This window comes from Chiloscyllium punctatum, chromosome 44, assembly GCF_047496795.1.
Source record: "Chiloscyllium punctatum isolate Juve2018m chromosome 44, sChiPun1.3, whole genome shotgun sequence".
NCBI classification, from domain to species: Eukaryota; Metazoa; Chordata; class Chondrichthyes; order Orectolobiformes; family Hemiscylliidae; genus Chiloscyllium; species Chiloscyllium punctatum.
In genome coordinates this window covers 2,149,785-2,164,573 of record NC_092782.1, presented here as the reverse complement: position 1 = coordinate 2,164,573, position 14,789 = coordinate 2,149,785, and the positions used below count along the sequence as shown (strand labels likewise).

The following is a 14,789-nucleotide window of genomic DNA, read 5'->3' as shown; positions in this document are numbered from 1 at the left end:
GACCCATCCCTTCAAACAGTTCTGGTCAGACATCCTAATTTTTCCCTTTCTGGCTCAGTATTGATTTTCCTTTCACTTGCGTTGGGTGAGATTTACATCCAATATATTAGGAATGAAGGTTTATGAATTTCAGAATATTTTCAACAACATGAAAAATGATATAAATGATCCATATATGAGGATATCTTCCTTTGCTTGAAATTCTTTTAAAATAACATGCACTTATCCAAAAATGACCATTACAATAAATCCATTTTAAATATCTTAGTTGAACCAGTGTTCTGTGTTTAGCAATGTCCCACAAGATTGAGACACCTGGTCGATAGAAACAAAAAGCTATACCAACCTCACAAGAGCACGGTCTCTCTGTAATTACAACTTGAAAGTTAGAGCATGTGAAGACAATGCATGAATTTGTTGGATGAGGCCATGTTTCTCCTTCCTAGGAAGGAAACACACAAATAATAATGTAACCAACAAAACATCTACAAATGTATTAACCATCTTAGTTTTTGTTAGTGATCACAGGAATGCAGGTAATTTCTGAAACAGCAGTCGTTTTTTTTGTAAGTTGTTACTTTCACCTCCTGACTGTCCAATTATTTTGAAAAACAAGGAGAAGCAGAAAAATCTTCCCAGAATGAATTCTTTTGGGTAGCTGACTCAATGGTACAATCCTTAAAGTGTGGAAATAGGCTCTTCGGCCCAACAAGTCCACACCGACAAGTCCTCTGAAGAGCAATCCACCCAGACCCTTAGCCCTATTACTTTACATTTATCACTAACTAATGCACCTGACCTACACATCCCTGAACACGATGGGCAATTTAGCATGGCCAATTCACCTAATCTGCACTTTTTTTTTGAATTGTGGGAGGAAACTGGAGCACCCAGAGGAACCCCACATCTCACCTATTGGAAGTGAGTCTTAATCAGGTTCTATGTGGCATTTGCGCCCGATGCAGCTGAACATGATCATGGACCAGGAGAACTTCCTCCATCCCAATGTCCTTATCCTCCTCAGCTCTCATTCCCCCAGTTCCTCAGCACCTAACCCATCAGCTCATTGCCTGCTTTAACTGTGCAAAGCACAGCAAATCAACATAATGCATCACACTTTGATCTCAGAGTGACGGTGGTCATAGGTAGCAGCAATCAAAATTTGGCTGAATTTTACATTCAGGAGTTATTCTGAAACTTTTGCTAAATAAAGGCTATGAAAGCAGAGCTGGCTAAAGTAAACTGCAAACTGGGTTAAAGAATGGATCAATAGAGATGCATTGCAGGGAATATTTCAGAACATGCAAAGTAGGTGCATTGCAAAGAGTAAGAAAAATTTCAGGGGTAATGATAGAGCCTGTATCCATGTAAAGAAAAAGTAGAAATTTGTACAAAAAAGCAGGTGGCAGGTCAGAAAATTGGATAGAATATAGTAAAACAGAATGGAATGGCTAAAAATTAATAAAGAGAAAAAAATGGTACAACAGAATGCTGAACAAACTTAAAAGCAGACAGTAAAGGTTTCTCTAAATTATTAAAAGTTAACAGAGTGAGCATTGGTCCGACAGAAATGAGACTACATATGTAATGGAAAATAAGGAGATGACAGATGATTTAAACAGGTATGCTGTTATCAGTCTGCATTGAGGATATAAGTCACTTCCCAGAAGCAGCATTAAATCTGGAAATGGAAGGAATGAACTCAGGAAAATCAGAATCATCAATGAGGTAGCACTGTGTAAATTGTTGGAGCTATGAGTAAATAAGTGCATAGGTCCTGATGGAAATTAAGTGGTTGCTGAGAAAATTGGTGCATTGGTTTTAATTTTCCAAAATGTCTGACATTCAGATAAGGTGCCATTCAATCAGGTCGCAAATGTAAGTTGTTTAATCAAAAAGAGGCAGAGTCAGGAAGTAGAATACTATGGGTGAATTAACCTAACATCTGTTGTTGGGAAATTTTTGGAAGCTGTTACTAAAGAAGTTATTGCAAGGAATCATAGAAATATAGAAAGATCGAAAATAGAAGCTGGACTAGACTATTCAGCCCTTTGAGCCTGCTCTGCTATTCAATATGATCATGACTTATCATCCAACTCAAGATGTTGTTCCTGATTTCTTCCCCATAACCTTTGATCCCTTTAGCCCTAAATAATCAGGCTGAGTCAATTTTCTTTTGTTTTGAAAGTAAAATCATGTTCAACTAATTTATAACTGTACTTTGATGAAGTTGAGAAAACCTAGTTTGGAGGATGCTTGGATAAAGAGGAAATGAGGCAGTGTCTGATTTTAATCTAACCAACAGAACACAGGAGGCTCCCTATTAATGAGATATATGTGGCAAGTTGATTATGGTTAGATTTTGTTCAGTTAAACTTAGAACAGTCTTTCCTGTATTTTTTAGACATCTAACTTGAGGCTTTATGTAAAAGGCCAGACATGAAAGTGTCATATAATAAGGGAACATGATCTAGGTGTAGATTGATCTTGATGTGTTGAATGGATTTCTGTTTAAGAGCTTGCATTGGAGTTTTAATTACCACTTGTCTATTTGTGCTTATAGGATAATGGAGCTGGAGCTTTGGTCTTAATTGGAATTTAATTACAAAAAGTAGATGATCAACAGAATAAGCTTAAGATGCTGTTGTAGTTCCTGGTGTATTAAATAGACAGTTTTAGAAAAATATTATAACGTGCAAACTGCTGATGAACCACTTGATTGCAGCCCGTTTGATAAATCATATCCTCATAGTGGTATTTAACAGATGATGACAGATTATAAATCCAATGCAATAAAATAGATATGATGTGATTGCCTAAAATTTATTAAGCCCCTGGCATCATCTGTCAAACTACATAGGCCTGATAACAATGTATCAGTTAATAAACACTTACTTCTCTGAGATTTCCTGAATTGTCAATGCAACCTATAAAAATGAAGTTTAAACTTACTATCAGTACATTTTTTCCACAAATAACAGGTTAAATAAATTGCTGATGAAATCTGAGTTGCTTTAATTTCTATTCATATTTATCAAATAGGTTCATGTCTAAATAAACGAAGACAACTTACATGAGCTAACGCATGTGGTCTTGTTTTCAGAAAATATCATTCCTTTTGGACAAAAACAGCTTTCTGACAAAGGATATAATTTCTGGCCAGGGATCAGCATGCTGAAAATCAAGTTTATGTTTAACAATGAAGCCAACATATCAGAATCCTGTTCACATAACTTCAATAACGTTGCTTATGTTATGAGCAACTGGTAATTTGTTTGTGATTTGTATTCAAGGATGGTCCAGTTCACCACTGAAAGTATTGTGGAGAAACGTGGTGAGCAGCTCAAGTTGCCCAAGTGTTTGTTATTGGGTATGCAAAAGCACGCAAGTAATAATATCCATGCCCACATGGGAAAACATGGGTTCCCCTCACTTGGGGCATATGTCAAAATGCCTGCAAGTGTCAAAGGGAGCAGCTTTTTTGGCCAGACTATCAATTATATAGTCAGTTAAATTTAATTTGCATTAAATATTTTAGGGAAGACACATTTGCAAGTCAGATCCATCATTGATATATTTTACCATTGGCCAGAAACTTCACTGATGAGACATATAACTACTTTGGCTGCAAGAACAGATCAGAGGCAAAGGATATAATGCCCTGTGGACATAACTTCTTGAGAATTCTGCAGTGAGCAACTCATCTCCTGACTTTCCAAAGAATGTCCACCATCTACAGGTCAAAAATCAGGAATTGGATGGAATATTCTGCCCTTGTATGAATGAGTGCAGCTCAAACAACATGGAGGTATTTTACACCTTTGAGGACAAAGCAGCCTGCATGTTTGCTAGCCGGTCCACGACCTTCAGTATTCACCCAACCCCCTTGCTGGTGCACAGTAGCAACAGTGTGTGCCATCTACCAGATGCACAGTGGAAATTCACCAACACTACCACTTGCAGGTTTCTTTCCAAGACACACACCATCCTGATTTGTAAGTATATTGCTGCTTCTTCACTGTTGCTGGGTCCTGGACTTCCCTTCCTAAAGTTCGGAAGTCACACAACACCAGATGATAGTCCAAACAGGTTTATTTGGAAGCACAAGCTTTCAGAGCTGCTCCTTTGTCAGGTGAATGGGGCTCTGAAAGCTTACAACAGTGCGATGAAAACTCTGGTCATGCATCCAATGGTGAAAGTGAGAAAGTGAAGACTGCGGATGCTGGAGATTAGAGTCGAGAGTTTGGTGTTAGAAAAGGACAGCAGGTCAGGCAGCATTCGTGGAGCAGGAGAAACAATGTTTTAGGCATAAGCCCATCATCAGGAATGAAGCTGGGACCCTTGGGAGCGGAGAGATAAATGGAAGTTGGGGGGGGGGCTGAGGAGAAGGTAGCTGAGGGTGTGATAGGTGGATGGAGTTGGGGGTAAATGGGGGTAATGGTGATAAGTTGGAGAGGAGGCTGGAGTGGATAGGTGAGAAAGAAGATGGACAGGTAGGACAGGTCATGAGGGTGGTGCTGAGCTGGAAGGTTGGAACTGGGATAAGGTGGGGTGACGGGAAATGAGGAAACTAGTGAAATCCACCTTGATGCCCTGGAGTTGGAGGGTCAGGACCTGCATCTTTGGTTTCTTCCTTGAGGCATCAGTTGGTTAGGGAGTGGAGATGGAGGAGGTCCAGGATCTGCATGTCCTTGGGGCCCACCTCAAGGACATGCAGGTCCTGAGCCTCCTCCATTGCCACTCCCTAATCACCCAATGCCTGGAGGACGAACACCTCATCTTCCGCTTTGCGACCTCCAACCCCATGGCATCAATGTGGATTTCACCAGGTTCTTCATTTCCCCTCCATCCACCTTATCCCAGATCCAACCTGCTATCTCTCATGACCTGTCCCACCTACCAATTTTCCTTCCCACCTATCTGCTCCACCCTCCCCTCCAACCTATCACCTTTATCGTCACCTCCATCCACCTATTGCACTCTCAGATATCTTCCCCACAGCCACGTGCCCCCTTTTATTTATCTCTCCACCTCTGAGGTTCCCAGCCTCTTTCCTGATGAAAGGCTTTTGCATGAAACGTTAATTTTCCTGCTCCTCGGATGCTGCCTGGCCTGCTGTGCTTTTCCAGCACCACAATCTCGACACATGTATCCAATGCCTGAGTGTCATGACAATTAATCTTTGTTCATCACATCATGCCCTCAGTGTGTGACAAGTGGAAATACTTACTTATTCTTACACTGATCATTTTCCCAAGTTTCACACGCTTTATAAATGAAACCTTCAGGGCAGGTATAATCTTGAAAAGCAAGCAAACACATTAGATTACTTACAGTGTGGAAACAGGCCCTTTGGCCTAACAAGTCCACACCGCCCCGCCGAAGCGCAACCCACCCATACCCCTACATCTACCCCTTACCTACACTACAGGCAATTTAGGATGGCCAATTCACCTGACCTGCACATCTTTGGACTGTGGGAGGAAACCGGAGCAAACCCACACAGACACGGGGAGAACGTGCAAACTCCACACAGTCAGTCGCCTGAGGCGGGAATTGAACCCGGGTCTCTGGCGCTGTGAAGCAACAGTGCTAACCACTGTGCCACCGTGCCGCCCATATGAGGTAGGAATGCAAAATAACAAACTTTTTTCTAGAAATTAAAACCTGTGAACAAATGACCATGAAAAACCAGAGCAACACTTCTAAAATTTCATTACAATTTGTGAATGAAAATAGACCAAAGAACATCCTGGATTGTCATATAAGTATTTTATAATTAATTATTTAACTATATAACAGGCATTCCTTTCTGAATGACACTGCTTTAGAACAAAAGCTTTGTAGGATTGAGCAAAATATCTCCATATTCTGAAATATTGGACCAAAACCCTGAACTTTTCAAATAACTTTTAAAAGTAAAAGAACAAGACAATCAGCTGGGCAATGCTCTGGGAAAATAGACAAGACACAAAGATAGCTGCTTGGAAATATTGTTCAGCCCCAAAACCCATTACACACATTTTCTCTAAAAGAACAATCAACAAGGCCTAAACCCCATCCAACTCAGACTGAATGGCGCAACTCAATCAATACTCATGCACAGACATACCGGACAGGGCAAAGTGAGGACTGCAGGTGCTGGAGATCAGAGTAAAAAAAAATGTGGCGCTGGAAAAGCACAGTCAGTCAGGTAGCATCTGAGGAGCAGGAGAGTCAAGTAACTCCCAATTCCTCTCAGTTCCACTCCAGAACATCCCAGATGGCCTCCTAATTCAAGGACCGCAATTTCCCCTCCCATGTGGCCAACAATACCCTCCAGCGCATTTCCTCCACCATTGAACCCCACCCCTCCAACTGCAACAAGGACAGAACTGTCCTGGTCCTCACCTTCCACCCCACCAATCTCCAATACAATGCATCATGCTCTACCATTTCTGCCACCTACAGTCAGACCCCACACCAAAGATATATTTCTCTCCCCATCCCTATCAGCATTCCGCAGAGACCATTCCCTCCACAACTCTCTTGTTAGGTCCATGCACCTCCCCCCCCCCCCCCCCCCCCCCCCCCACCCCCCCCCCACCGCCATCAACACATCCTCCACTCCCGGCACCTTCCCCTGCCACGGCAAGAGATGTAAAACCTGCATCACATCTTCCCCCCCTCACCTCCATCCAAAGCCCCAAATAATCCTTCCACATCCGGCAGAGATTTTCCTGCACATCCAAACACCTCATCTACAGTGTCGGTTGCTCTTGATATGGTCTCCACTGCAGTGGGGAGATACAAAGGTATACTTACCTTTTGAAGTTAACTAAATTCTTTTGCCCTCAATTACCTGTCTACCGTCTTTTGCATTTCACATTCCCTTTTGCATTTCACAAATAAGTCCAGTGTCAGAACCAGGGATCTCGGAGTGATTCGAACCATCTAAAAATCAAACCAAACACCCTACAGCGTCTTAAATTGTTCTTAAATTGCTTAATGAAGCATCTCTATCATTCTTTATGATGATCCTTAAACCTACCTTTTTGACAAAACTTTTGATTATCTACTTCATCTCCTTTGATTTGAAGTCCAATTTTGTTTCATAATATTCCTGTGCTGCATTTTGGGATTTGATTGTTTCAGGGTTTTATTTTGCATGAATATGATGGCCCTATCCCTGAAAACTGGGACACAATGAGTGGCTTTTACAATGGTTTGGCTGTTCAATGGATCAGAACAGGCTTCAGCTCTGAGCTGGAGGAAGATGAGCCTGTGAATGGGAGCTGGAAAATGATTGTGGTTGTTGGAGGTCAATCACCTCAGACCCACATCATCACTGCAAGAAGTCTTCAGCGCAATTTCCTTGGCCCAAATACCATCGGCTGCTTCATCAAGACCATCTCCAACATGAGTTCAGAAATAGACACGTTCACTGATGGTGGCACCACGTTCAGCACTATTCCCAGCAGCTCAGATATTGCAGCATTCCATGCCCATATGCAGCAAAACCTTGAGAACATCCAGGTCTGGGCTGATAAGTGTCAAGTAACATTTATGCAACATTTGGGCCACACAAGGACAGCCTCCAATGAGAGAAAATCTAACTATCACTCCTTTTAATTCAGTAGCATTACCATCACTGAATTCCCCACCATCAACATCCTGGGATTTACCATGGAGCAGAAACAGATTTGGATCAACCATATACATACTGCTGTTTAAGAACAGGTTAAAGGCTAGAAATTTTGCGGTAAGTAACTCACCTCCTGATTCCTCTCTCTTCTCAACTATCTACAAAGTTCAAGCTTATTTAGGAGCCTTAATAGACCCAAAGACATACTTGTTGGAGATAGCCTTGGCTCCAGGGCTGGAGCCTGGGATAAAATTCCACCCTGAGGTACACCTCATTTTGCATCTATTGAAACTACTTCCTAGAAAACTGTGGGAAGTGCATGTTCAAAGTCCAGTGGCTATTATGCACTCCTGGTTTCTGTGTTGGGGATGCAAGAGATAAATGTAGTCCTATCAGTCAGGTTCTAAGCGATACTGCCAGCAATTTGGTTTTAATCATGATAAAACAGATCTGAAATGCTCAAATCCCAAACAGAGCTATGATAGAGCAATTCTGGAATGTTCACAGATTATGACAGATTTGTGAAAAGTTGACTGAAAATGATGTCTGCCTTTTCTTGGACCTGCATCTCTTGGCATTCTGGAGATTTAAGAACATTAACAGTCTCGCCCACAAGTGGAAATATATCTTTTTACATCTGATCGATCAAACACTTTATATTCTTTAGTCTATTTTTTTCATGGGAAGTAGCCACAGTCATTTCAACCTCTCCAGATAAGATTAGTCTCTTAGTTCTGGCAAAAAAAAGCATAATTATCCTTACTGCAATATCCGTCTGTAAAGTTTCTCCAGTCGACACATACACCCCTATCATTACAAGCAATAGCAGCAGCTTCCAGGCTGGAACAATCAAATTCTGTTTTGTTTGTATGGCAATGGTCAAAGAGACAAGTCTGGTAATAGCGATCTACATCTTCACTGTAGTGTTTCCTGCAATCTTCAAATGGTCTACGTGGTAAACAATAAAAAGAAGAAAATTAAAGTACAAAGACATTTATTCTTTTATAGCGCAATATAATCTCACAGATTAAATTTATGTTTCTGGGCAATATAAACTCTTTTAGACTCATGTATCTTCTAACCAAACACTTCTAGTCTGGAATTTTCAAACCAAATTGTTTCCACTAAGGTAACCTATTTTCTTACTATTCTGAACTAGCTTATTTCACAAAGAAAAAATATTTCTTACATTTAATCTCAGCTCAGTCTTCTACAAATTGTATCTGAAACCTTTCCAATCTATGATATTGTTTTCTTCAGCAAAAATCTTGATTCTTCAAAGTAAGATCACGAATTTCAATGTTGCGATTGTAAAGCTCCCAGAATACAAATAAAGAAACGTCACTTCAATTTAACTTCAAGAGAGCCCAGTTCTCTGTTCTCTGAACTACACTGATTTTAAGTCATGGCTCCAGAAAGGCTGACAAGTCAATCATTAAACCTTCTTTTGTACAGAGATCAAAACCCACATGCCACTGTTTCAACATCCAAAACCTAAAATAAATGATATTAACATATAATACATATATGTGTGTGTATCATATACTTTTTTCACAACACAAACACCAGGAATAGCTGAAATATTGTTACATCTGGAGCAATGAATTCTCCAAATCATCAATTATGCCTTGAGGTATAAGTGAGACAGCAGACTATGAAATTCAAAATATCTGTGGACCAACCAATTTTCTCTTGCTATATATATTCTCTTCATAAATGCAAATTGCATTTTGTCAGTCCATCTTTATCTTTACAATTTACTTTCTTGTATTTATTTAGATAAAAGTAAAATATGAATGAAAACATTCACATACTTTCCCAAAAGTAGCATGCAAATTGTTTTTTCTGGGGTACATGTTGGAGGGGGAGTTGGATCAGTGCAAAGGTCTTTTGAGTTAGTTTTAGGAGTTAGTTGACAGTACGGCTTATTTGGGTCAGGAAATTTCCAGTCATTTGCAGCAATGTGGCAGCAGTGTTTTGGCATGACCTCCCTATCCCTTGTTATACAATCATCACCAGCATCCACGCAAGAACCTTTGAGAGAAAAAAAATCCATTGTCATTTACAAGTATCTGTAGTGTCTCTGAAAGAAATAGTATGATTATCTCATCTTTCAGGAATACATATAGTTGAAAATGAGGTACACATACCACACTGTCCTTGAGTATTGTTCAGGAAGTATTGTTGTGACAATCTAATTTGAAAGGAATCTCCAAAAGCAATTATGATTGCTTGTATTTCAGGAATAGAAATATATATACTGTGGTGTGTAGAATATATGTCAATTCCATTCAAACTGTAGGGAACAGTCACAATGGCTCCATCAAATGTTATCTGTAAAGGTGAATAATGGTTTAAAATCCTAAATAACTGGACCATTTCAGTGAAAAATCACATAATATTTTCTGATGATTGAAGCACATAGTACCTCTGTTTTCCGTTTCTCATTACTTCTTCTTCATCCATTGCCACTGTTTTTGCTCACTTACAATGATTTTTTTGTTGCCCAATGGCTTTTTCACATATTTATTTCCTTTTTAATTATCCATCTGCTTAACCCTCTGCCCAGCTCTGAAAGCCCATTATTCCAGCTCTTCTCTTTAGTACCTGTACATTGGGTGGCACAATGGTTAGCACTGCTGCCTCACAGTGCCAAGGAGCTGTGTTCGAATCCACCCTTGGGTGACTGTCTGTGTGGAGTTTGCACATTCTCCCTATGTCTGAGTGGGTTTCCTTTGGGTGTTCTGGTTTCCTCCCACAGTCCAAAGATGTGCAGGTCAGGTAAATTGCCCTTAGTGTTAGATGCATTAGTCAGAGGGAAATGGGTCTGGGTCGGTTACTCTTCGGAGGGTTGATGTGGACTGGTTGGGCCAAAGGGCCTGTTTCCACATGGTAGGGAATCTAATCTAGCCTCAGTGCTTTCCTCTGTTGATCAGAAAGCCCTCAGTCACCAGGATTCTAAAACTCTCTCTAGTTCTATTATCTCAATTTCCTGCACTAAAAGCCCCCTTCTTAAAACTCAGTAATCCTTGCCAAACTTCTCATTTCTCCCCCTTTCTCAAAAGCGTTAAACGAATGCTATGTCATAGCAAATGTCTCACAGTAAGAAAGAGTGATTGTAGATCAGTGTCAGTGAGAAGAGAAAGGAATCGCAGAACTCATGAAAGATAAGATCGTGAGAAAGGGAAGCATATTGAGGTAAGGAGCTAAGGTAAAGAATTAGAGTTATTAAAACATGTTTTGTATTTTAAGTTTGTTTTTAAAGTCTTAAGTTTTATTTACACCAGATTAATTTAGTAGTCCAATAAATAGAGATGTGGCAGGTCACTGCTGTTCCATTAGAGGCACACCCTACTCCACATGGGAACCTCAGGGCAGTTCTTCTGTCCTGGACAGTAACTATTACCAGCTCGACCACTGGGCTTGAGCTGTGGCTGGAGTCACTGCAATGCATCCACAAACTAAGAGCTATGTAAAGAGCAGATTTCAAGATAGTGTGAAGGCAGAAAGGGAATATAATAACTGCTGAAATATCAAGTCGGTTCAGGCATGTAATGTAGGGGTTCCATGAGTACAAACCATTTCAAACCATTATTAATTTGGTAATGTGGACAATTTGTTAGGGGAGTGTAACTAGAGTCAGGTCCATGGTCGTCTGGGCAGTGGAGCTATTTGGACATTGCCAGAATTACAAGCACGACTTAGCAAGAAGTGTCTCAGAAACAATAACCTCTGGACTACTGTTGGTATCTTGCATGAATGAGAACAGGAACAAGAGGATTGAGCAGATTACTGCATGGCTGTAGAGATGGTAGAGGAGGTAGGAGTTTAGATTTCTGTGTCATTGAAATTGGTCTTGAGGCAGGTGAGACCTCAATAGTAACAACTCTAATGCCTTCATGTTCATGAGTGCTGTTATATTCTATGTAAAAAATGCATGAAGCAAGGTAGGTTCAGTTTGTGAATTACAGAAGAAAATAATGACATAATGTGGCATAAAAGCTTGGTTCTGAATATCTTGAGATAGAAGATGCTCAGGAAAGACAGAAATTTAAAGAAAGGAAGAGTAGGGTTTGCAATTACTTGCAATACTAATGGAGAATATAATGATGCGGCAGAGAGAAGATGGGCAGGAATCACATGGAGGCAGTTGTACCTACCCTGGCTGAAAGGTTGGAGTGAACGCACCTCCACTTGTTTAGGTCAGTTGTATGAGCAATTGGCTCAGGGAGAGGACCACGGGGGAGAAAGTCAAGCCCTGAATGGTTAGCAGCTATCCAGTCACAGCAGCACGCTTGAGGTAGTGGCCAATATAGGGACAGTTGGAAGGTCCCAATGTTGAGGAGCCATGGAGTTGGATTTGAAGGTCAACAGGGTATGGGGGAGACCGTGGTTTACCTGGGTCTATCTGTTGGGCTGTAGCAAGCAGTATTGAGCATCACATTTGTGAATGGAAGATCATGCGAGGGCATGTGCATGCTCCCTTTTGAGCACAGGGAGTCCAGATAGGATAGGTCTCCTCAGATCACAAAAAAAGCCATCAGGTTTCACCTCTTATATGCTGTGCAACCCCTTGTCATGGTTTAAATACCAACAGAGATAGGAGAAGGTCCTTAGGATGCCAATGGTCACTTCAAGCCTTCAATGAATAATATGATTGGTGGGGCAGCCAATAGCCTGGTAAAATACCAGAATATCAGGAGATGTAGGTGGGTAATGACCTTTGTCTTCAACATGACACTCAATTTTGCACCAAGCCTTATGACCTGCCAGCTTAATCTCAGATGATCAGTGGTAGTACATAAAAATCCATCTGGTATTCTGAAAAGGCCGATGGCAGACCTATTTAGTCATAGAGTCATAGAGATGTACTTATGGAAACAGACCCTTTGGTCCAAATCGTCCATGCTGACCAGATATCCCAACCTAATCTAGTCCACTTGCCAGCACTCAGCCCAAACCCTTCCTATTCATATACCCATCCAGATGCCTTTTAAATACTGCAATTGTACCAGTCTCCACCACATCCTCTGGCAGCTCATTCCATACACGTACCACCCTCTGCGTGAAAAGGTTTCTCCTTAGGTCTCTTTTATATCTTTCCCCTCTCACCCTAAACCTATGCCCTCTAGTTCTGGACTCCCCAACCCCAGGGAAAAGACTTTGTCTATTTACCCTGTCCATGCCCCTCATAGTTTTAAAAACCTCTATAATGTCACCCCTCAGCCTCTGATGCTCCAGCGACAACAGCCCTAGCCTATTCAACCTCTCCCTATAGCTCAAATCCTTCAACCCTGGCAACATCCTTGTAAATCTTTTTGGAACCCTTTCAAGTTTCACAACGTCTTTCTGATAGAAAGCAGACCAGAATTGCACGCAATATTCCAACAACGGCCTAACTGATGTCCTGTACAGCCGCAACATGACCGCCCAACTCCAAAACTCAATACTCTGATCAATAAAGGAAAGTATGCCAAATGCCTTCTTCACTATCCTATCTACCTGCAACTCCACTTTCAAAGAACTATGAACTTGCACTCCAAGGTACCTTTGTTCAGCAACACTACCTAGGACCTTACCATTAAGTGTATAAGTCCTGCTAAGATTTGCTTTCCCAAAATGCATCACCTTTGTTATGGTTCTGTGCGCCGAGCCAGGAATTTGTGTTGCAGACGTTTCGTCCCCTGTCTAGGTGACATCCTCAGTGCTTGGGAGCCTCCTGTGAAGCACTTCTGTGATCTTTCCTCTGGCATTTGTAATGGTTTGAATATGTCGCTTCCGGTTGTCAGTTCCAGCTGTCCGCTGCAGTGGTTGGTATATTGGATCCAGGTCGATGTGCTTGTTGATTGAATCTGTGGATGAGTGCCATGCCTCTAGGAATTCCTTGGCTGTTCTCTGTTTGGCTTGACCTATAATAGTCCTATAATTGTCCTGTAATATAACTCTCAGACAACAACTCACCACAACGAAGGACCCGATACCCAGCATGAGCAAAACCAATGTAGTATACAAAATCCCATGCAAGGACTGCACAAAACACTACATAGGACAAACAGGAAGACAGCTAATGATCCGCATCCATGAGCACCAACTAGACATGAAACAACACGACCAGCTATCCATAGTAGCCACACACGCAGATGACAAGCAACATGAATTCGACTGGGACAACACTACTATTATAGGACAAGCCAAACAGAGAACAGCCAGGGAATTCCTAGAGGCATGGCATTCATCCACAGATTCAATCAATAAGCACATCGACCTGGACCCAATATACCAACCACTACAACGGACAGCTGGAACTGACAACCGGAAGCGGCAGATTCAAACCACTACAAATGCCTGAGGAAAGATCACAGAAGCGCTTCACAGGAGGCTCCCAAGCACTGAGGATGTCACCTAGACCAGGGCCGAAACATCTGCAACACAAATTCCCGGCTCGGCGAACAGAACCACAACAACGAGCACCCGAGCTACAAATCTTCTCACAAACTTTGAATGCAGCACCTTTCATTTATCTAAATTAAACTCCATCTGCCACTCTTCAGCCCATTGGCCCATCTGATCAAGATCCCATTGTAATCAGAGATAACTTTCTTTGCTGTCCACTACACCTCCAATTTTGTTGTCATCTGCAAACTTACTAATGATATCTCTTATGCTCACATCCAAATCATTTATGGACCCAGCACCGATCCTTGTGGCACTCCACTGGTCACAGACCTCCAGTCTGAAAAACAATCCTCCACCACCACCTCTGTCTTCTACCTTTGAGTCAGTTCTGTATCCAAATGGCTAGTTCTCCCTGTATTCCATGAGATCTATCCTTGCTAATCAGTCTCCCATGGGGAACCTTGTCGAACACTTTACTGAAGTTCATATGGATCACGTCTACCACTTTGTCCTTATCAATCCTCTTTGATACTTCTTCAAAAAACTCAATCAAGTTTGTGGGACATGATTTCCCATGCACAAAACCATGATGACTATTTCATAAACAATCCTTGCCTTGCCAAATACATGTAGTCCTGTCCATCAGGATTCCCTCTAACAAATTGCCCACAAATTGCTTTCTCATGTCCTCTTTTTGCCCTCCTGATTTCCCTCTTAAGTATACTCCTACTACCTTTATACTCTTCTAAGGATTTACTCGATCTATCCA

At 41.4% G+C, this 14,789-nt stretch overlaps 1 protein-coding gene across 1 annotated transcript in view; it reads right to left on the bottom strand.

The window, feature by feature from the left end:
* LOC140466589 (uncharacterized) overlaps positions 1-14,789 on the bottom strand; it is a 91,336-nt gene that overhangs the window by 6,491 nt on the left and 70,056 nt on the right. The window contains exons 32-38 of the mRNA XM_072562042.1: positions 9,775-9,958; positions 9,439-9,658; positions 8,388-8,572; positions 5,231-5,300; positions 3,074-3,174; positions 2,896-2,927; positions 347-442 (exon numbers count right to left, since the gene is read on the bottom strand). Coding sequence (XP_072418143.1) covers positions 347-442; positions 2,896-2,927; positions 3,074-3,174; positions 5,231-5,300; positions 8,388-8,572; positions 9,439-9,658; positions 9,775-9,958 — 888 coding nt within the window. The remainder of the gene's footprint in view (positions 1-346; positions 443-2,895; positions 2,928-3,073; positions 3,175-5,230; positions 5,301-8,387; positions 8,573-9,438; positions 9,659-9,774; positions 9,959-14,789) is intronic.